This window comes from Neodiprion pinetum, chromosome 3 (assembly GCF_021155775.2).
Source record: "Neodiprion pinetum isolate iyNeoPine1 chromosome 3, iyNeoPine1.2, whole genome shotgun sequence".
Lineage (NCBI taxonomy): Eukaryota > Metazoa > Arthropoda > Insecta > Hymenoptera > Diprionidae > Neodiprion > Neodiprion pinetum.
The window spans coordinates 35,216,880-35,238,847 of record NC_060234.1 but is presented as its reverse complement, the minus strand read 5'-3'; the positions used below and the strand labels follow the sequence as shown (position 1 = coordinate 35,238,847).

General features: G+C 45.3%; 1 protein-coding gene across 2 annotated transcripts in view; it reads right to left on the bottom strand.

The window, feature by feature from the left end:
* The window catches only part of LOC124213753 (TWiK family of potassium channels protein 18), a 207,326-nt gene that overhangs the window by 141,834 nt on the left and 43,524 nt on the right, over positions 1-21,968 (bottom strand). For both annotated transcript variants that reach the window (XM_069134283.1, XM_046615346.1), the window contains exons 4-8: positions 5,551-5,707; positions 5,336-5,414; positions 4,247-4,398; positions 2,379-2,566; positions 88-247 (exon numbers count right to left, since the gene is read on the bottom strand). In XM_069134283.1, the coding sequence (XP_068990384.1) occupies positions 141-247; positions 2,379-2,566; positions 4,247-4,398; positions 5,336-5,414; positions 5,551-5,707 (683 nt within the window). In that variant the 3' untranslated portion in view covers positions 88-140. The remainder of the gene's footprint in view (positions 1-87; positions 248-2,378; positions 2,567-4,246; positions 4,399-5,335; positions 5,415-5,550; positions 5,708-21,968) is intronic.

The window sequence follows — 21,968 nt, the reverse complement described above, 5'->3', positions numbered from 1 at the left end:
TCGGGGTAATTAAGGGTTCACGACGAACGACACCGTCGAGGGTTGAGAAATTGTAAGTTAGATTGAACGTGACTCGGATGTACTCACGTGCTTCGGGTGTGGGTTGACGATTTTAGAGCTGCTGATGCCCGCCGCGTCTGTCACCTGTCGCACCTGAATATGTGTCTTAAGGTGCGGATGAGGGTCCGCCACTTCGCTATCACCTCCTCCTGCATCAGGTTGAAGCACATCGCTATCATGGCCATACCTGGAGCACAGAGATTGGAAAGAAACGGTGAAATTCGATCGGCAGAGATCGATACGGGGGACTAAATTCAGGTACAAGTATAAGCAGTGCTCGCACTTCTTGCTAATTGTTATTAATCGGGCGAAATTGAACGAGGCAGTTCTTCTTGAGATTCGGCGCCGTGCGTTTTATTTTTTTACTTTTTCCTTCTCTTTGCCAAACGTATACATACCCTGAAGCAGGCGATGAAAAGTAGTTTTCGACTGGCGAATGTATCATAGCAGAGTGTAGCGTTACGTGTTTATAGTTCCCCTCGTTTACAAACGGTCGGTCTTAAGCCACGATAAATAACGGCCAAGCTCGAGGTTTGAAAAACTAGGTAAGTAAGCACTGCAGTGCGGGGGAATAAATTGGCTGGATAATTGAAATGCGAATTGGTTTACATCTGTGATGATATTCAAAGCGTATATGCGCCACGGGCGAAGGAGGTTTTGGAAAAATATTCATTGGGAATAGCGGAACACCGGCTGGAGGGAAGTGAAAGAAAAGAAAAATTATACCCTACGCGATACACTCGCGCGTGGTGAGTCATGCAATGCGTTTCGAAGTAGATATATCGAAAATTTATTAAGTGACTAGAGTTGGGGATGCCGGCGGTGAGCTTGCGCGAAAGAAAAACACCGGTGAAATTCAAAATCGATGAATTTCAATCCCGCACCAGGCCGAGCTTACTCGTCGGAATGCCAACCCCGTTTCCGCTATTAGTCTTCATCTCCGTCTTGAAACAAACGAGTTTTTTCCTATTCTTTTTCCGCCTCTCTCAGGCGATACGTTTTTCCGAAACATTTTCCACCCGCTTTGTTTCCCTTTGAGATCCGTTAATTAATTATTCGCGAGAGTCTGAAGAGAATCAATTTCTACTCACGTGCCTTTGTGGGTATAAATTTAACCGACGATTTGTGTAATCGAAAAAAAATTTTCGACGTGGGCGAGCCTTCGATCGCGTTCAATCTTGTTTCACAATCTAAGCGTGAATGTTTTTTTGCAAATAAGCTTTCAACGAACAACACACACAAGCAAAAAAGCTCACGAGAAATGCTTTGCGGATAAATTGCGCGGCGTTCACACCGTCTGCCGATGGTTGCATTCGCGACAAAATCCGTCGAGACGTTCGCGTATAGCGTGCATTTTCGCAACCGCTGCTGGGCGGTATTTGATTGAAAATCGAAAGAAGGCGAAAGGGAGGAAAGAAACACTTGCCACAAAACTCTCGCTGTCAATGCGAAGGAAAGTTTCCTCAATCCGCGCTGAACTACTTAATACAAATCTTATTTTCCGTCGAGTTCACCGGCGGAGTTCTTCATACTTGGCTACATCCTCGCCTGCGGAGTGCTTGAGAAAATTCTGATAAAAAGCCCAAAGCGTCGGACTAACGCTGACGAAGAAAAAAGAAATTGCGAAAGAAATCAGGGTCTACCTGCGCTCGGAAATTTGTTAGCACCTCGAATCACCGCATCGCAATTCCGTATTTCATGAGAAGAAAGCACTCTTATGGAAGAGGGAACGAAAATAGTTATCGAAATAACAAGATGTCAGTAGCGCGTAGAGCTTTTCAGATCCTCCGCACGGTTCAAGCCTTCATCATAACTGTTACCGCCCGGTGTGTGTTGGATCGAGCGTTCTCGATCAAAACCAACGATCAAAGACTCCGAGAACTAAGAAGGCTTCGTTATCGTTTTGTTTATAACCAAAAATCACCGTTCAGCTTTCGTACGATTATTCCCAATTCACCGACGCCAACTGTTCACACTTCATCGATCAATACGTCTTTCGAAATGTATACAGAATTGTCTCTACCCAAACGCCGGAATGATACACTTTTCTTCTCCGTCTTCTTCTTCTTCTTCTTTGCCGAAAAGCAGCTCTACCTCTGATTAAATTTTTCTCATTCAGTGACCCGCTACGCGAGCAGCGGTGTTGATCGTTCGGAAATAAAATTCCAAAAATACGTTTCCGACTATTCTCAGATCTGCCTTTTTCCAAGACTTGCGTGTAATCGAATTTGGATTGCTTTCAGGTTCAGAGAATATTTCGCGGAGTTACGGTGCGAATACATCACGGCGTGAAAGGATAAAATAAAATAACAACTCACCCAGCATCAGATACAAGGAACAGAAGAGAAAGGAGAACTCGCTGATTCCCTTCGACGAATAAATTTCATCACTAGGTACGTAATCTCCGAAGCCAATGGTACTCAGCGATATGAAGCAAAAGTAGGAGGATTCCAAGAAGCCCCAGCCTTCCCACATCGAGAAGAGCATACCTCCGCCGCACACGTACCTTTAAAGAAAATTGAGGTTACTTGGTGGTAGAAAAGGGCAAGGGGGTGGGGGCCGAGGATACGGATAAGGATAATATCCTACTGCTGGAAGTCACTCGGTCACGTTTTCCCGAATAAAACAATTGTCGAGTCAGGAAGACGTGTTAATGAAAGTACGTAATCTTCATCGATGCCAGCGACCCCCGATCGGTGACTCGGATTTCTTTACACTCCATAAAATCTGACCCTATATTATTCTTCCTCTATCCCGAATAATCGTAGGCATGTCGAGCCATGGACAGGAGGGAGTTTTTCTATCCAGTTTATAAAGCATCCTTATCCTTAGGTATATATACTTTTACTCTCAAGTATAAGCAACGCGACATGACGTCTTATAGACTGAGATGCCGTCTTGATAAGACTTATTTAATAATATTCGTCGCTTTAGCATATACCGCGTAAGTCAGTCACCCCACAGAAATACAGATAATTAAGACCCGGATCAATATTTAATACATATATGTAAACACATATTTTTTATTTAAATCATTTTCATTCCTTATTTGGTTTTCTACTTAAGATATGATGTTTGGAGCCAGAAATTGCAGTTTCTATTTTCCATACTTGTTTTTTAAGTCTATTTTATAATTTTTAATAAATATTACTACAGATATTACCCTACAGATAATAATCCCACCCCCGCCCCTCGTTATATCGCTATTCTTACAAAGTGTCTTCGAGGGTCGCGCTGCACTAGCTGAATCGGAACTGATATTATACGAGGAAAAATATTTCCTATTGAGGTTTATCGTGGGTTCCATGCTGTGCCCTGATTCGTAAGATCTGCGCTGCAGGGTTCTGATCCTGAGTAAAGTTGGCGGGTGAAACGGAAGATGCGACTCAGGCACGAGGACTTCGCTTACTGTTTGATATTCCTAGCTGATCGATCGAGCGAATATCCTCTTGATGGGAAGGCTCGTCGTACTTGAGCAATTCTCTGGGTTTTTCGCCTGTTCTTAAGTCCGGAAGCAAGAAATGTAAGACGTGCTTCAATGAATGTCCATTAATAACGAACAACTTTCTGTTTTAGAGATGGATGAGGGCAGCCCGGCCTCTTTTCTTTTACGGCCAAGCCTAAAGGATCCCGGAAAATAAATTCGACGGTTGCCTGACGTGACTCCTGGGAAATTCGCCCGGGAAGTTTCTATTAACACCCTATAAACCTAAGTAACGGTAAGCCCATTGTCAAATACGCTTAAAACCAAAACACACATGTCAGGCTATCCGCGACGTGCTGTTCGATCGATGTTTCCTGATGTCGTGAAACGGAAAAAAAAAGAATCGTAAGTTGTAAAAACGGCTAAATGACGGATGTGACGAACGAATTGGCGCTTTCACAACGAACAAAATCAAACTCCATTCGTAGCGTTTCCCAAAGGATTCTGTAACGACTTTCAAATTCATCGCGATAATTGAAATGGATATGACCACTTTGACAGATTTTATTTTCAACGGGATTTCAAACCCCGTTACCTGATATCGCTTGGGTATGTGAATGCAGATCGATCGATCATAGGGAAAAAAATCGGTAATGGAGAAATTTTATCGAAACCAACGTGTAACAATGACGTACAAAGGTATCCTGCATTGCGTGAAAATAATCGACGACAAGTGGGAATTTTCATACACCCAAAACTCACCCAGCCATTATGGTGAGACACAAGGTGATCGGCACTGTCACGTTCTGCGGATCATAGCTACCTTCACTCTCCTCGTCACCCTCGTCATCGTCACCTGAGCTTCCCTGCTCGATACTGGATGTCTCGAGTTCCCCACCGTGTATTTTAACCATCTGTAAAATTGGGTGTAAGATTAATCAGGTGTGAATATCGATGCGGCAATTTCAATGCTGTAACTTTTTTCACAAGACTGGCCTCGGCATGTATGAGAGAATGAATTTCAACTGTATCGAAGCTGTTCCTCCAAGGAGGCCATTATACACGTCCAAGTAAACAACCAATCTATCGACTAACCTAATCCACCTTGCAAAACGTCGGGGGAATTCTCTGCCGGAACTTGTACCGCCAGCTATATAGATTGCCTGATGCAATCAGCGCTAGAACAATCCTTTGGTGTCAAACTTGACCCCTGGGGACCGCGCCGATGTATATAGCCCGGCCAATTCCAAAACAGATATCTGCTCTATTCGTTGAATCGCGATCCGCCTCATTATCAATCCGCGCAGCAGCGTGATCCTTTAATCCGCTGATTCGGGGACGCCAGACAAAAAAAAAAAAACAAAAAAAGAAACAAAAATCTCGCAGAGGCTTACAGATTGAGAGGTGACTTGAAAGGATTCCGAAAAAGGTATAGAACACGCCAATCGTTGGTTCTTGCGTATTTTCCATCTGGTTAACCTACTCTGCATCTTTAACCTACAACCATGAGCTTGACGAAAAACTGACCAGCGCCCAAGTCCTGATCTTGAGATGAAAAAATTTCCTCAAGTCGAGCTTGCGATGCTCAAAATTTCTCCTCATGTTTTGAACACTCTCGAGTCACGGGAGCGCAGAGTCTCCGCAGTGATAAATCCCGTTTGTTTAATATCTCTGTGAAAAGTTTGCCCCGTTAGCTCAGGAGAATCCGCTTTCGGCGCATTGAGAAGGAATCACGTTTCCTGAACGCTCGCGTTTATCTAGCAGCAAAGGAAACGTCTTATGAAATTCCATCGGGGCAATGGCTGTCCCTGCTACGGAACAACTTTGAACCTCCGACGCGCAATAACCTACCTGCCATTGGTCTCTGCCGGCGGGGGCAACGTTCGTTCTAGGAGGCGGCGGCTCGAAGCGGCGGGGCTTTCTTCGACACCTGTGATAAGAACATGATCCCGTAAAGCAAAGTTTAAGCTGAGCTCACGTATGGGAGTTGAACGAAATGCGAACAAGCTCAGAAATATAGATCGTCTGCGGATGATAACTCGGATTAGGGGTTCGTTATACTCTACCTGCAGAGACAGCAGCGTGCATAAGTCCACTTGAAACTCCTCGCCAGGATGTCGCCGATGTTGCTGAGGTAGAGAAGGAACAGCGGCATTCCGGCAATGGCGTAAACGATTGTTGCTACTTTGCCCCATGCGGTTCTTGGCGAAATGTTTCCGTAACCTGAAACCATACGGGGATGATGTAAGTGCGAGTTACGAGCTTAGTTTGAACCGTACAATTGAAGGAACTTGAGACGGTATACTTCGAGCTCATTGCCAGATACCACGTCGTCAAATATTGAACTCTTGTCTTGAGTGGAGAAAGTAATTGTCGCAATCCTGCAGGCGGAATCTCAAACACTGTCTCCAAACTAACGAACGAACCAAACCCGCACTCTGAATTCCGACCATTAAACAGTACTCTGCGAAATTTCGGAACCTGCCAAACATTGTCGTCAAAATGAGCATCGAGTACAGCTTCCCCTGCGAAACGGCGTTTGATTGTCGCCAAACAGAAGCCGATACGTGAAAAACTGCTGAAACCCTCCTTCGTTGAGAGAAGAATGAAATAAAGTGGCGCGGTGACCGGGGAGGGGTTGAAAAAATAGGGTGGCGAGTTCGTGCAGGAACGCCACGGGGAGTTGGGATGGAGTATGGAGAGGAAAGGTGCAAAACCAATGCGATGAATCCCGCAAGAAATATCGGCGAGCCCCGATCGAACAGGGGGCGAGGAGGGTGAAGGAGGAAAAAACACATGCTCGCGGCGAAATGATTCGATTATAAATTACCACGCCCATGCTCGAAGTGGTTCCCCGGCAAACCTTCGGACTACAACCAAGTTTAGATTTTGGTTGCGAGCTCCAACAATTTTGCGAACCATGAATTTTTCGAGGGACTTTAGCTTGCTCCAATTTCGGACACATTCATTCGTCTCCCGGCATTCACTATATAAGGTCCGAGCTCTAACGTCTTACGGAAAGGATGATGGGACATGGATTACGAAAGTTTTCGAACGGCAACGGTCCGGCTTATGATGTTCGATTCTTTGCCCTTCAGATACCCTTGAGATAACATCTCTGCTGGGTTCTTATCCCATCGCGATGACCCTAACGGTATACCCATCCTCGTGTGCATACCGGGTGTTTACTCTCGATGAGAGTGGTACGTATTGATGTTCTAATTCTTTTTTTTCTTTCGTCGTGAAACAAGTACAATTTTGAAATCATCGAGTCTTGTATTACGATTAGTACAGAGTAATCGCGGGTAAATGAAGGCAGCAAGACCACCGTCGTATCATCCGGCTTATCCTCCTGTGACCCAGAACCCAGAGACTTGGTCCAATTCCAGAGCCCAGGTTAATTCAATTTGCTAACTGGTGTCACTTAGCAGATAAGGACGTGTTCTCCGCTAATATATCCAGGTATATCTCGGGGCGGCGCAGAGGGAAAGGCGAAAAGGGAAACGGAGCACGCCAACAATGGACAACGGTTTCGCAAAAGTGGGAGGCCCCTGATTTCGCGGCGAAGGGTACAAGAAGGGTTTGGGCGCGTCCCAAGGGGCCGCTACGCCGAAGGTCCAATCTGGATGAAAAGTAACACCATCGACTACTGTGACCTAACGTATCCCTCCCTCCGTGCATTCATCGCCCTTCTTCCTCCGATCCGCCTTTCAACGCGATTTCCCACAATCCAAGGCTTGGGACAACTTCTGGTTAATTATTTCGAGCGTACTGATCGAGATTTCGAATAACGTCACGTCAAGTATGGCCATTCATCGCGCCCTAGTGTATCAATCCATAGAAATCCGGCCATTTTGGCTATACGCAATGCTATTCGGGGCACCGAGTACCGATGATTCCGAGTTTTGTGTTGCTCAACATCGGCAGCGAAATTAAACAATGCCGTTCACCTGGGAGCACCCGGTATGTGACAAATGAGTCATCAAATGCTTCCATTAGTACGAATTCGCGAAACCGGGTTTTTCCTTATCTTTAAACTCGTAATTTGTCTCGAAACAAATGTTACGGACCATTTCCAAGTTAGATTATATCGTCGTCCTTAATTCGTTGCTGTTTAACTAGCAGCTTCCATTTAACAAGTTCGACGATACTTTACCCTTGATACACCCGTGAGAAAAATCGTTCGATTTTTGGGGAGACTGCAATAAGCTCGGCTGTCAACCGAACGACAAGTTTTACCGGTTGAGCACCACCGTGACACCTGCGCGTGTATTTTCAGGCACAAGTGCTGCCTAGTTTTCCAAGACGATTTTTTATACACCGTCAAACCGGGGAGCCGGTTTTCAAAGGCTTCGAGTATTTGCCGATGGATCAATGCGTTCCGCTAATAGCCCGAGAGCGAAATGGTGAGCGAAGCATACTGCTTACTGCTTACGGTTTACTGGTTACTTTTTTATATTATTTTTTTTTTTACTTCGGGGATGATTAAGCTCGCATATAAAATTCAAGTAGCACCTGCACGGCAAATGAATAAATGGTAAAAGCAGACGAGCATTCGAAATCCTTTCGTATAAGCCACGGATAAATCAGACGCATTGTAAATGTCAACACGCCCTGTCGATGCCCATGTTCAAACAGCGATGAATAATTCACAAATCTAGAGGAAATGAGTCGCGATTATTTCTACGGGACGTGTTTTTCCAAGCGCAGCGCCTGCTGGTTTCCTTTTGATTTACGGGAATCCTCCGACCCCCGATGATCGGCAAGTCAATTTAATCGTGGATTTTTGTGAGGCTGGAATTATATGTATAGCTGATGCGAGCCTCTTATTCTGATTAAAGAGCGCTGTCACTCGCAGCAGAATCTCATTCCACGCTTCGCGTAATCGTCCTTTTAATCAGTGTATATACCTAGCGAGAAAAATATTACATACGTCGTGTTAAATAATTTCCTCGCTGTGCGCATCTACCAAACTGCGCACGACGGTGGTGTAATAAAACTGCGTTATTAAAAAATTCTCTCTCGAAGGTATAAACGGAGTCATTGAAAAATGCCCCCATTCAAGGTGGCGCTCTATATACATACATACTGCACCGTTAATAAATTTGAAAATATGTCGCCTCATCCTATTCTCTTTCCAAATTTTGGCCTCACAATATGGCAATCCGTCTCTCCCTCGCGTTTCCACTCCTACTCCTCCTCCTTCTCCTCTCTCTCTCTCTCTCTCTCTCTCCATAGCCGGGTCCTGGAGGTGACATCACAGCGGGTAACGGACGGGCTTAATTTACATCGTCGATACCACATGTTATTATCGATACAACGTCGAGCACAGCTGAGATCATTGGTCGGTTCAGAGGAGACGGACAATTTACAATTGGGTAAAACCGTACTAGAAACGATGGATAAGGAGTAACTGTGACTGCGATATTGGGCAGCGCGTACAGCATAATGATAATCAAGCGGACTGGTTCCTGGTCGTGGAAAACAAGTCGAATCGTAGAAAAGTGGTACGAGGCCCAGACGTTTTCACCTCGCTCGCGATATTGCCGGGCGTCGATCCACCCGCAGGTGATACCTCGTGTTTTCCATGGCCAAATACGCACCCCGTGAAGACAACGCGAGCAGCACCGTTTATTTAGAGTTAGATAGGGAAATGAGATAGAAAGGGTATGAAGGTGGCTGGAGTGGAGAGGCGACATGAGGCGTTAGAGGGCTGGCCATTTTCGCAAACGCTTCTCAGAGCGAAATTTTTCCTTACCAGGGGAAAATTGCTTTTCTTCGCACGCGGCGCGAAGAAGCAGGCGAAGACGCTTCTTCCGCATCGCGTCTTGAACATGGCGTTGAAAATAGGGCAACGAGCGGCGTCGAGAACGCTTGCGACGACGGGTATTCATATTCACGAGAAATAATGCTCGCATTATCCGTCACGCGACGTTGTTGCAGCCCCTGACACTCGTCGAGATATCACTATCCGCGCTCTCTACCAGCTCTTGGATTCCGCACGTGATATCGCGTAGCGTAACACAGGTGAGCGATACGAAAGGCGCGATTTCACCTCTGCGGGAAAAAGGATCTATCAAGAATCGCGCGGAGGTTGATATCCGAATTGTCTGTCCGACGCGACGCTGTTTGTTCGGATAAACTTTGAGATCTTGACGGGACGTCAAGGAGCGAGGGAGTCGGAACGAGCACATCCCTCCGAGCGTGACGCAATGGTAAAAAATCATTTCTACCGGAGCCGAATTTGCCGGGAAATTGAATCCCGCGGTGTACTTTTTACGCCAATCGACGTCGTCCTATCAGCTGCAGAATTCGATCCTTCTCGAGACATCCTGAGACATAAATGATTCGTTGATCACGTACGCGGTTCGCGAGATAAGCTGACGAGAGCTGCGCGAGAGCCGGTCTAACACCCGCCCCGAGTGACGGTAATAACCCCGTGCCTCGGCTCTTCTTCGGGGGGACAGGTGGGTAGGTTGACTTCATCCCTCTCCGGTACTCGCCTAGTGTGCTTTCCACGGAATAGGGCAGAGCAGGAAAGATGGCTCGCGGGCTCGATGGCATACGTAAGTAACCCTATCATTCTTTCATCCCCTTACGCAGGCGTGCCCACCTTCCAACCCCCGTCTCGTTGAGCTCGGTGTCTATCCCGGTCTTGCACGTTCACAAAATATGCAAAGGAGGAAAGAGCGAGGTGAAATGGAATTTCTGCGTGCTAGGCAAACAATGTCAGGATTGGAATCGGTGGCTCCTTGCGTTCCGTCTGGCGTTGGGGGCTTGGTCACCTTGGTGTACGTGATGAAACGGTTGTGGCGATATTCGCCAAGTGTAATCGAAGGTCGTGACCGCAACCGGCTTTAAACAGAAGTGCTTCGAGACACTGTCGCATCCTCAACCAATGTAGTGTAGTGCCAAGTATTCGAGTATTCAAACTTCCGTCGTGTTCTTTCTCAAAACTAGTTCAACGTCGGATTTTAGTCGTGAATTGGACAGTCGAAAACGTAAAGAGTCGAATCGAGAAACGCGGTGCTTTGTCAAGGTGAGGGTCAACGGTGCATCTACCACGTTGATCCGATTTTCCGAGAGGAAGGAAAGGCAAGCGACGTGCTACTTTCAACATCGGGTACTGTATTATTCTTCGATCGGGGAAATCCCCGAGTGCTTCCGCGGAACTCCTCCCCGCCTCAATTCCCCTAATCCCATTGTCATACGTAACCGAGTCCCTGGTGCCGGGAGTGTCAAGGGATCCGGCAGTTTTACGGATAACTCAAGCCGGGCACTTGCAATGCGGGACTTGAACTCGAGCAAGGAAGTAGAGGAGCAAACTGCAGCGAACCAGCCAACCAACGAGCCGGCGAGCACGCGTCTAGCCATGCTCTCATTACGAGCTTCATTAAAATGCACAGCCCTCTACTGTCCTCGTGCTACCTGGTGCTGCGTGTCTCTGTTACGTCCGGGTTGTTCCGAGGGAAGACCGTTCGCGAATTCCTCGACACGAAGCCGCCGCCACGCTGGGGCTGATGGAACTCGGGATGGACCCGAAGCGCCGACAAAGCTTCGAATACGTGACGAAATTTTATCAACTCAAATGTATGAGAAGAGTTCTCGCGACGTTGGAAAAATGAATTACGCTGGAGGGGCGAGGAAGAATTCAATCGCCCTGTGATGAGTGCCACTTTGCCGATGCCAGCTCAATTTTTACTATTTTATGCGCCGCTTGTCCTCCTTCCAAGACGGCCCGACGGCCCCAAACGAGATATTGAAGAAGATGCTGGGGAGCCCTGAGTGCCAATTAACAGTACATAATTCAATCATTTCCCACTCTTTCCAATAACACCCGATAGAATCGAACCGGCGATAGCTGTAGCGTCGATTCTGAGATAAATTATATCGCAGTATTGCCATTTCTTCGGGTAACTGCAAATTATTATCAATTACATTCCAATTATGGATACGAGTATCGAGAAATTGACCGCCTCCCTCCGGGTGTAATACACTTTTGAATAACTGGTAATTGGCCCGGTTTCACGCCCCGAGCCGTTGATCGAGCCCCCCGATATCTTCGGAGAATACAGTAGAGGGCTTCGAACAAGATTGCAGGTTTGATTTTTAGTCGCATTTTATCGTTTTAAAAGTTTACGAGCACAGCAAGGGGAGGGTAGAATGCGAAATTGGTTCTGAAGCGCACGAGACGCAAGATAATCGGGATCGCTAACTCGTATCTGGTTAAACCGAGAGAAAAAAAAAAAAACAGTACAAGAGAAGAAAAGAATAATGAAAAAATCCTGGAGCATGACTGCTCCGGAGTTTTATAAGGATTGTATTCGCGGTAAAAGAGATGAGGAGGAGGAGAGGAGTCAAGACAGGAGAAAAGCGAGGAATGAAAAACTAAAATGCCTTGTGACATGTAAGGGCAGCGTAGGTGGTGAACCTTTTACAATAACGGGGCGACACGGTCGGTCCTCGAAAGCTCGAGGCTTTCGCCGGAGGCGACACGACGGTACGTCACGCGTTACAACCCTGACATTTTTTCGCATCTCATAAATGACGAAATATTTGAAAAATTCGTCCGATCTGACCGTCGTTAGGATTCTTTTACGTTTGCCGGTATAACGCGACAGAAACGCGCAGCAGCTGCTTGCCGGGATTTTGATTCTTCGCGATTTTGAGGGTTGATCAGGGGTTCTCGGCGAACCGCGACTCCGATTTGTCGCGGCGAGTGCAGCGATACAAAAGCAAGTCGATACGCGTTGCGAAAAGTGCGCGGAATGAAAAACGGCGCGAAACGAGTCGGGCAGCAATCGAATCTAATAAATCGAAGAGTGCTTCGCCCAGCCGGAGTCTGCAGGATATTATTTGCGAGGATGTAAATATCGCCTTGGTAGACGGCAAATGGAATATTGACTGGTGTTATGCATCGCGTCGGTGGGTATTATTGGGTGAGCGTATACACACCCGCCTAACTTCACCTTGATCGAGATTGCCCCGGGGCAGGAATACACAACCCCCGGGCTCAGGGTGGCGATATTTTCCACTCGGTGATCGTTCGGCGCCCTCCTTCAGTTCCGCGCGCTTTATTCGAGTACTTGAGAGCAGCAGGCGATCGAGTAAAGCGCTACCATCCCCGAGCACCACTGCGCGAAACTTATTCAATAATGTTACTTCCTGGTGGGAATACGTAAACGAGTAATAATCCCGGGCTGATTGGACGGCCCGGAAGATCGCTTCCCCTCCTTTCCCACGCTGCGTCTCAATTTTTACCTCGTTTCGATTATCACTCAGATACACCCCGTTCGATAATTGCTTGCACCCCAAGTCGATCGATTTCAACCCTCTGGCGGAGGTAAAAAAAATTGGTTCCAACGGTTCGAGCGGAAAAAAAAGATCTCGTATCCACCCCCAGCAATATCTGCGTCAGCAAGGTGCTTTTCCTTTCAAAGACAGATTACTCCACTTGAATATGATGGCCTTGATTGTTCAGCTGAAAAATCCCTTGATCAATTGTTGATACAACTTTTATGAGTAGAAAAACATTTTCGTGTATTCAGTATTCGACATCTTTTCTCGGCAACTATTCCAGCGTCTTTGTTATGGATATAAAGTACAGAAAATTCGATTAGCTTGCGAACAAAACTGGTTTATTCTGAAAAATGAGTGCTGCCGTTAACAAACGTTGAATAATAATCGAAATCTGTACTGATTGGGTGAAACTGGCAGACGTCGTTTACAAGCAAAGACGCGCCTGAAGCCCCGTTGCAGCTTTGTTTTCTAAGACGCAGTCTAACCGACGAGCCTTCAGCTTATAAACACCGTTTTCAATGGGAAGCGATGCTCACGGTCGGTATAACGGCTGCAAAGCTTGACGGAGGAAATAAACGGCTCATTTTACACTGTGCGTCCGATGGTACGTACGAGCCCCCTTATAATCATGGGGTTGTTCGAGCGATGGGGAAGACGGTTGACGGCCTGTTCAATGCTCTCTTAGCTCGCGAGCAATCGGCCGAAAAGATAAGCGCATGGTGGTAAGATTTTTACGCGTCGTAGGAATGAAACGTTTATTAGCAAACGGATATGGTCCGAGCCGCGTGAGTCGTTGGTAAACTACTTTGTCGGAGAGGGTTAATACTTTATGGCTGTCCGTATAACAGTGTACACCTCGGCCTGGCTGATCTGGCGCGTTAGAAGGATGAGCTCGGCCATGCGACGATGATGACGGGATATCGGAGAGTCGTATAACTTTAATTAAATTTCAAATAATATCCGATAAAGTGGAAAGTAAGAAATTTCATGTTGCAGCGATCACGTATCGCCTCGCAAGACATAAACTTCCCCTCACCCCACGTCGAGCGATCATAATCCCCCTTCTTACGTCACACTTGACACTCGATTTAATCGCATATAATGTTCGCGAACTGCAAGTGAGCTCATATTACCGAGAGCCTCGCCTCTCCGAAGAGGTTAAAGTTATTGCCAAGAGCTGCGGGAAGATGGTCTCGCGATTTTTTAATCAAAATCTGCACTCCTCGTACAACGAATCCTCGTTTTTCACAAACGATTTAATTCCAGTGTCTACATTTATGCTGTTATTATTCACCGGGCGAGGATTTACTGCAAGAATGGTATGAATAAAGCGGATTTTAGGAACGAACAACCTTTCCATCCTCGTTCGTGATATTTCAACTCGGTAAATAAACACCGCCGAGCAACGCTTGATGGTAAATTTATGTATGTATGTATGTATGTATGCATGAGTCTGCGTGCTCAGCGAGGATAAAGAGAGAAGGAAAAAGAAAGTGGTTAATGATGCAATTGATTTCGCACTTGCAAGTTTAATTTTCATTTCAACGTGACGGTAAGTTATCACCGAGTGCAATCCCACGTGAAATACAACTCCCTGAATCTCCGACGTGCCGTATCATCTATGGCGTTATGTAAAATCAATCGATGCTAATCCGAATTTCTGCGCCGAGCTGATGGTTTTATCTTCCAAATTCGCGAAACGAGGATGCGTGATTTTTTAATCATTTTCCGAGTACGGGGCGGGGAAAGAGAGGCCCCCAGCACTGAAAACGTTATATCTCAATTTTGAAATACTTACCAACGTCTCATTTTGGGTTAAAAATTTTTATCACCGATTTACTAACTTACAGTTCTCGAAATGCTCAATTTTGTCAAGATGGGGGGCTGGCGACTAACTTCAAATTTTGTACACATATCTTTTATAATTTATTCAAAACGTGGCATAGAATTTTTGCGAAATGATTGCCTAATTGTTTTTAATAAGTTATTTAACGATCAACTTTTTTGAGCCAAAAATGTCGGGAACTGTACAGAACGCAATAATTTTTTATTTTTTTTTTTAAATATAATTCCTTACGTTATCACTGGATAAGAACATTTTTAGTTTGTTTTCTTTCACGCAAAACTGGTCCACGAAAAAATGAGATCCATCGGCGCGTGTGACGGAAGAACAGCTTCAGGGGACAACGTATAACTCGTTTATTTTTCACAAATTTGTCGAAAGATAGTTAAAATTCTATATTACTTACCATAAAAAGGCGAATCTCAAACTTCCTTACAAATTTTGATGAAGAAATCCTCGAAACTGAGGTAAAGAAACAAATACTCACACTAGAATCCCCCCTTGATACCGATTTTAATTAAATTCAAAGAGTGTCGACACCGTTTCCTTTCTTTTCCGGGTAAATCGTATTATACTCCTTCCCTCCGAGTTTCGCCAGCTTATTCCGGGCGACGGTGCAACGGTCAATCAATGGCCGTCTAACCCCGGTTCAGAATCCAGCGTCGAAAGAGGTTTGATTTCTTCGAGGAAAACGTACAGGTGGCCATGCCAGCCGGACCTGCAGAATCCATGCCGTATTATTGAAACGGGTGGGATTTATGCATACGACCTGTCCCCGTAGTTATCATATATCTCCAGGAACGAAGTCCTGCGGGATCGGCCCGGTAATCCTATAGATCGCTTTCCGGGGCCTCCCGGAGAAACTTCCATGGGCGTAGGCCAAGTCGTAGAATATATCCCTGCTATATCGAGAAGCTCCCCAATGTTCCCCGATTCGGATCGACTCTCCTCTCCCCCAAGGGGTCGCCTTCTTCGACGTTGCATAAAGTGTTCGACCTCCTTCGAGCGAAATGTTTAAGAGCAAAACACGGCGGTGATTGCGGACGAGAAATTAGCACGGAGAGCGGAATTTTCACGAAAAGTATAACAAGAATCGCAGCCGCTTACGCCGCTGCTGCCGCTGCTGAGGAATTCCAACTCAGCAGTAATTAATCCGCGCGGAAATATCCGGCTGACGAATTTACCGCAATGAAGAGTCAATTTATAGCCGAAATATTATTGGCTGTCGAAGCTACGGAGGGAGACGAATCTCCGTTGTGAAATTCGAAGTGACTCAACTTCCATCGCCGGATGAGACGTTGACGGGACATGTACCGGATTTAATTTCTCCGTCTTGGAACGCCTCGATATCCGCCTCAACCTTGGCAGGACGTCCCTGCGTCCTGATTAATTCCCCACACGCGCAGTAAGATAGTGTAAAAATTTCTCGCCCAATGCAGCAGCGAGCATTTTCTGGTCAGTTTGCAAATTTCGAGGGGCAAGGCTACGCTGCTGCTGCTGCTGCTGCGTTGATGGTTCCGTTGGTTCTTTCATAGCGTGCTGTATTGAAAAAATATGGTAACACGTACCCGTAAGGGAAGGGGGCGGGTTTAAAAGAAGAAAGGGAGGTGAGACCGAATCTGCGAGTAAACGGTGCCCCGAACGAAGCCGCATGACGAAATCTCCGGAAATATTCGAACGAGCGGAAAGCCTGAGCCATTTTCGAAATGGACAGCAAATGTCGTCGAGGCGGTGAATGACTTCGGCTGCTTCTTTGGAACGGCTGAATTATAGCCGTGCTCGTCCCTCCGAGCCATGCATTACGGACAACGCAAATCTGGACCCGATGATGGCCGGGATTTATCGGGCAAACAGGACAATCGCAATTTCGTGTTGAAAGTTTTTCACTCTCCTTCCCTTCGCTTTCTCGCTCTGTTTGCGTTGATATTCCGTATCGCAAACAGTGCTAATACGACGTGAGACGATTTTTCATCTTTATCGAGCTGTTGCTTTACGGGTATTCGTGTGATTTCAATTGCACGGTATACAAAGAATCGTGTTTGCGAATGAAGGGAATTTCTGGGGTAATATTTGCAGATACACGCGGGAACGGCAACTTATTTCTTGGAGTAAGTTGTACGGGAACTTTACTTTTCAACTATGTTTTTACCCCCGCCGTTTACACGAGAAGAGAAATTTGTACCGGGAAAAACCGACTCATCGCATCACGCAGACCGCGATCCTACGATTTCAAGCCGAATATCTAGCGGCGAGGGTATCAAGAAATTGTTTTAATAAATAAACGAACGAATAATATACGCGAAATGAAAAGAAATCCTATATAAAATGAGACGTATAACAATAACGAAAAGAAAGTGAAGCATGAATCGAAATAACGCTTCAAGCTGCGGGAGAACAACTTTTGAAATCGAAGCTAAGCAACGGCGGAACGTGAGTTCAGAAAGAACGAAAAAAAAAAAACCCACAGTAATCCGAAAACTCGCGAATGGTTTCGTGATGTTTCCCATTGCGCGATGCGGGATCGATCGTATGTCGTAAAAAAACTGCCGAGTCTTGCTCACCGCGAGAAAATAATTACATGCGACTAGAAATTTTACTAATTAGACAATACTTGGGCGATACATTACAGGCGACGCCATGCCCGGAACATCGCACCTCTTCCTCTATGTACAAACACATATTATACGTACGTGTATCTCTTTCTACAGTGAAGCCTGGGGGAAAGTACGATAGGTTTTTGTTTCATTGCGGGTACCATTTCCGTTGCGGTATCTGCACGCGAGTGAATAACCGAGTTTCGCATCTCCTACCTGTGCAACGCGATAATATACCTGATATACGCATGTACGCACCCATGCGCATTTATACATACGACATACATATATGTATGGGGAGGGCGGATGAGCATGGGGGTGGGGGGAGGACGACGAGGACGAGGATACACCGGCGCAGACACAGCTAAGTTATTCAATTTCACGAGCTTCTCTGACTTCTTTTGTAGTCATCACCAAGCCCCGAAGGCCCGCCGTTGTCGGCGGCGCGTGACGTCACGTCCGACACGGAAACTGGGACGCAACTTCGTCGCGGAGCAATTGTTTCAGCTCCACGGAAGAGTGGCGCAACCCCCGCTGACCGTCTCTCGACACCCTGAATAGGGGCGGAACTTGAAAACGCCTCCCTGATACTCGCCTCGCTTCGTGTCCCCAAACTGACCTATGCTTACCAACCCCTCGACCCCACTATCGCCCCTCAAGTGTTTGTCACCCCGGCGGCGTTTTCATCCCTTCCGAAACAATTAAATAACCCAAAAATGGGCTCTCCAAGTCTCGATGGATCTGTGTAACAAATTTCGTATTGGGAATGGCGATTGTGAAAATTGATCAGATTGTTCCCTGTTCCTCCGATTCTAGTCTTATTTAAAAAAAAAAACAAAATAAAAATACGATTTGAACAATCGAGGAAAATTTATAGAAATTGATCATATCTAAATAAGTAACAATCGATTATAATAAATTAAAAATTAAAGGTCATGTGCTGAATTAAAAGAAAATTCACGTGAAAAATTCTAAAAATTATGAATTTTTTCGAAATTTGAGCTGCCACCGTTTTGCAACCATAAACCGAGGGATGTTTAAAAATACTGTGTCGCATTTACACTGAATAGTTGGTTATTTTCCCAAATTCAATTCAAATACGGTGCAAAAATTTGAAAACTATGATACAGCCTGCTACAACCACTGCAAAATTGCTATCGCGTCGAAGGAGAAGGTAACATTCAGTTTTTCGGCATCGCGGCTTGAGCTCATTTCATCGCGCTATCCGTGGTTCGAGTACATACGTACACCACCGTCCATACCCTAAAGTTCTGAGGATTATGTTTCCACCGAGTTGCCTCCTGAGCAGCGCGAACTTTGCTCAGGTTCAGTTTGCCAAGTTTTTTTTTTTTTTCGCAGCGCTGCGAACTCGCAAAGACCGGTATAAGGCGGTATACCTTTATGGACACAGCCGTTTTCTCGTGGAATTACCCATGTATAGTACGTGATACGCCGAGACTCTTGAACCTTTGGTCGACCTTTATGAATTTCCATGCACAAGCAGTGCGGAGCATTTGTGTCTTACACAGGCGATGTCAGGATGCGTATAAAGTGAAATGGAAACGTTGTCGGTACGGTCACTTGCACAGTTCTGTGATGAAAAGGATTCCGCACTGTAAAATATAACAAGAGGAATGATATATTTACAGAGATTAGATTTAGGGGATTTTTGGCGAAAACCGAATATTGACGACCTCCTTTAACTAGCCTTGTAGCGTAGTAAGTATTTAGAGTGCGTTGTGCTTACGGCATGCAAACGTTACTCGTACCCTTCGCTAAAACCCGCAACGATTTCTAGGTGTGGAAGGTATCCCCTTGAAATCGGCTTACGATCAGAGGCAAGCTCGACTCGTTGATCACCGGATCGTGTTAAATATACCGTGTACACAGCCCGTAAGTTGATTAGTAATTGGACTTGATAGCAGCAAAGCTTTTATGCTGAACAGTAAGTACAGAGAAACCTGTGAACTCGCACGCTGCAAAGTGTTTCAAGTTGTCACCGAGGCTAGCCGGCAGCGCCAGCTTTTCCACTTTTTAAAGCCCCGGGGAAGAGTGTTTGTCACGCAGTTTAGTTCTACGATATGCAAGAATTTTTTATCTCAGTTCACCATGGGTGAAAATAAGTATAAGTGAATAACAAAAGCGTTTTAAAACCGTGCGCAAGCTTTGTAATATACGGAGAAAAACGTGCGCTTAATGATTAGAAACGGCATTTCAACAATCTTTTCAACGGAATTTCAGTTTGTTCAAATATATAAAATGGGTCAGCATGTGAGCAAAAAGAACGTTACGTTTGCACTGATTTTGAATCATCAGCAAAACAATATGAAAAATGTTCGGTACTAGTATAGCTTTAACGAACTGCATCTTCATCTTCGTTACGTCCCATGAAAATTTCGTATTTCCATTCTTCTGTTTCTCAGAGTTCTTGACATCCCGTGACTTCACAAGCCATCTCAAATATCTCTGTATATTAAGCAAGATCCAGCAAGATAGAACAAAAGTGAAGCAGAAATTCTTCGAAGCAGGTATCTCTTCAAAACAGTGAAACACTGGCGAAATTTTGTTCGACTAGCACAGATTATGGTTCTATAGCGTAAACATACATTCTTGAGGAAGCATCTGCTTATAAATATGTGTAAACGGTAATTCGTGAGTCACACAATATTTCAGAATCTGTTCGCAGATGCCGAGGAGTGAAAGAATGTTGGGAAGCTCGCCTCCGTACCTCCCTCCCTCCCTCGCTCTCTCTCTCTCTCTCTCTCTTTCTCTTTGTCGGACGTCAGATACGATAAAATGTTTTCCAATCCTCTCCCAACAATCGTGGTTCAGTCTCATATGATTTCCAGGGAGAGAAGAGCGAATATAAGGAGAGAAATGGACCGATAGATGGTGGGATGGAAACAGGATGAGGATACTTTGCAAATATCGAAAAACGCCCGGCGGTGTTGTTGGATGCGGCCTCGACGAATCGATATATCGAGCGTAGCACTCGAAACCGACCGATTTATCCTTTCTGTTTACCAAAGCGTCGCAATATCCATCAGATGCTCGTAGAATGCAAAGTAAGTTGGAGCTGGGTGTTCGCCGGTAGGGCTCAATATCAAGTGCAAAAATCGCTGATGTGAGGTTCGACGTTTTCGAAACAACGGCTTCGCGAGGGCCTGTTATCTTATGAATTTACCTTACAGCCGTTCGCCTCGCGCTTACAGGATTTCGAAGCAATGCCATATTGTACTTGACTTGAATTCGGCTGAACGTGGAAAAGCTTTCGATGTCGCCTGTCGCCAGCAGCGCCGTAGACAGGAAAACAAAAACTACGCAGCAAGCCTCGATATTCCACAATTTCGTCTGGCAAGTTTTGCTTCACCCTCAGGGTGACCTTTTCGCGAAACCTTTGCGCTCTCGGGTCGTCATTTTTTTACCTATATCCGAAATATTAAAGTAATTAGCAAACGTGGTATATACTTCGTACGATATCCCAAGAGAAATATATATATATATATAAGCGTCCGTTATTGACAGTGAGAAAGTTCGACGAGAAAAACTGCTCCATCTGGCGGCGACGCGAGAGACAAAGTTTTTGCCAAATTTTTGCGAGCGGTTGCGAGATGGCGAAGAAAAAAGTCTACCCTTGTATTACACAAGTAAACAAAATCATCATCAAAGGCGTCAAAGACTCTCCAATATACTTGTAAATCAGTGAAAAATTCTCTTCTACAAACTTCTTAATTCCATGAGCTTGATAAGCTTTCGCAAAATTCAGACGTTAATAAATCGCAAGACATTTGACGTGTATGGTTTTTTTAGAAAAAGGATCAAAGCAGCTCACAAGCCGTTCGCTGATTCTCGGCCTTCACTCGGCACACTTTTTACGCATAAGACTCGGTATTATGCGTCAGATCGAAATTTTTCAATTCACCAAGGGAGCAAGCAGCCGGCTAACTATGCACGAGAACTTTATCCGTCGGGTACTTTGATCCGAACCTTTTCTGCTTCGCACCATTCCAATTTGGCAGCTTTAATATCTGCCAAGTTTAGCGCTTGAATTCGGAGTGTGAAATCAACGGCAGTGTGCATATCTATTATACATATACTTCAATGTTGCGTCGATTCTTTTTCTTTGACATATACAATTGGATTAGCCGAGCAGATGAAAGTTTACGAGACAAGACGTGGATAACACGACGGGGGAAGATTAATTCATATATTAGGAAACTGGGTGACGTAATATTCGAATCGACCATGAACGTAAATAAAATCTAATTCAGATTTTGGTAGCGTTTCAAGCGAGGGAAGTTTCGAACAGGTTTAATTAAGTCGTGGCTAATGAAAGCCTTTATAGCTTCTATATTAAAAGGCGAGCCAACTCCTTACAGTCCCGCTGGTAAGGCAATTTGGCTAGAGCACTAACTGCGAGATTTTTGTTCAATCATAATTTCATTAGCCGTGGCTAATTCGCAATAGCAGGAGCTCATTTTTGTCTCTTTGTGACGTTAATCATTTGACAGATCCGTAATATAAACGCCTCGCAAATTGAAAGTGAGGTCCTCTCAAGACCTCACTCAAGGAAAACATTTCGGGAATATGTCCTCTCTGTCCAGTATCACGGGCGATCGAAACAGTGCTCGACAAAAGATTGAAGTTGACAAATCATCGCGAAAATATTAACCATTAGCACAACCGTGAGGACAAAGTTCGAAGAGATCTTTATTAATGCTCTTGCTGTATCATTATATATATTCAG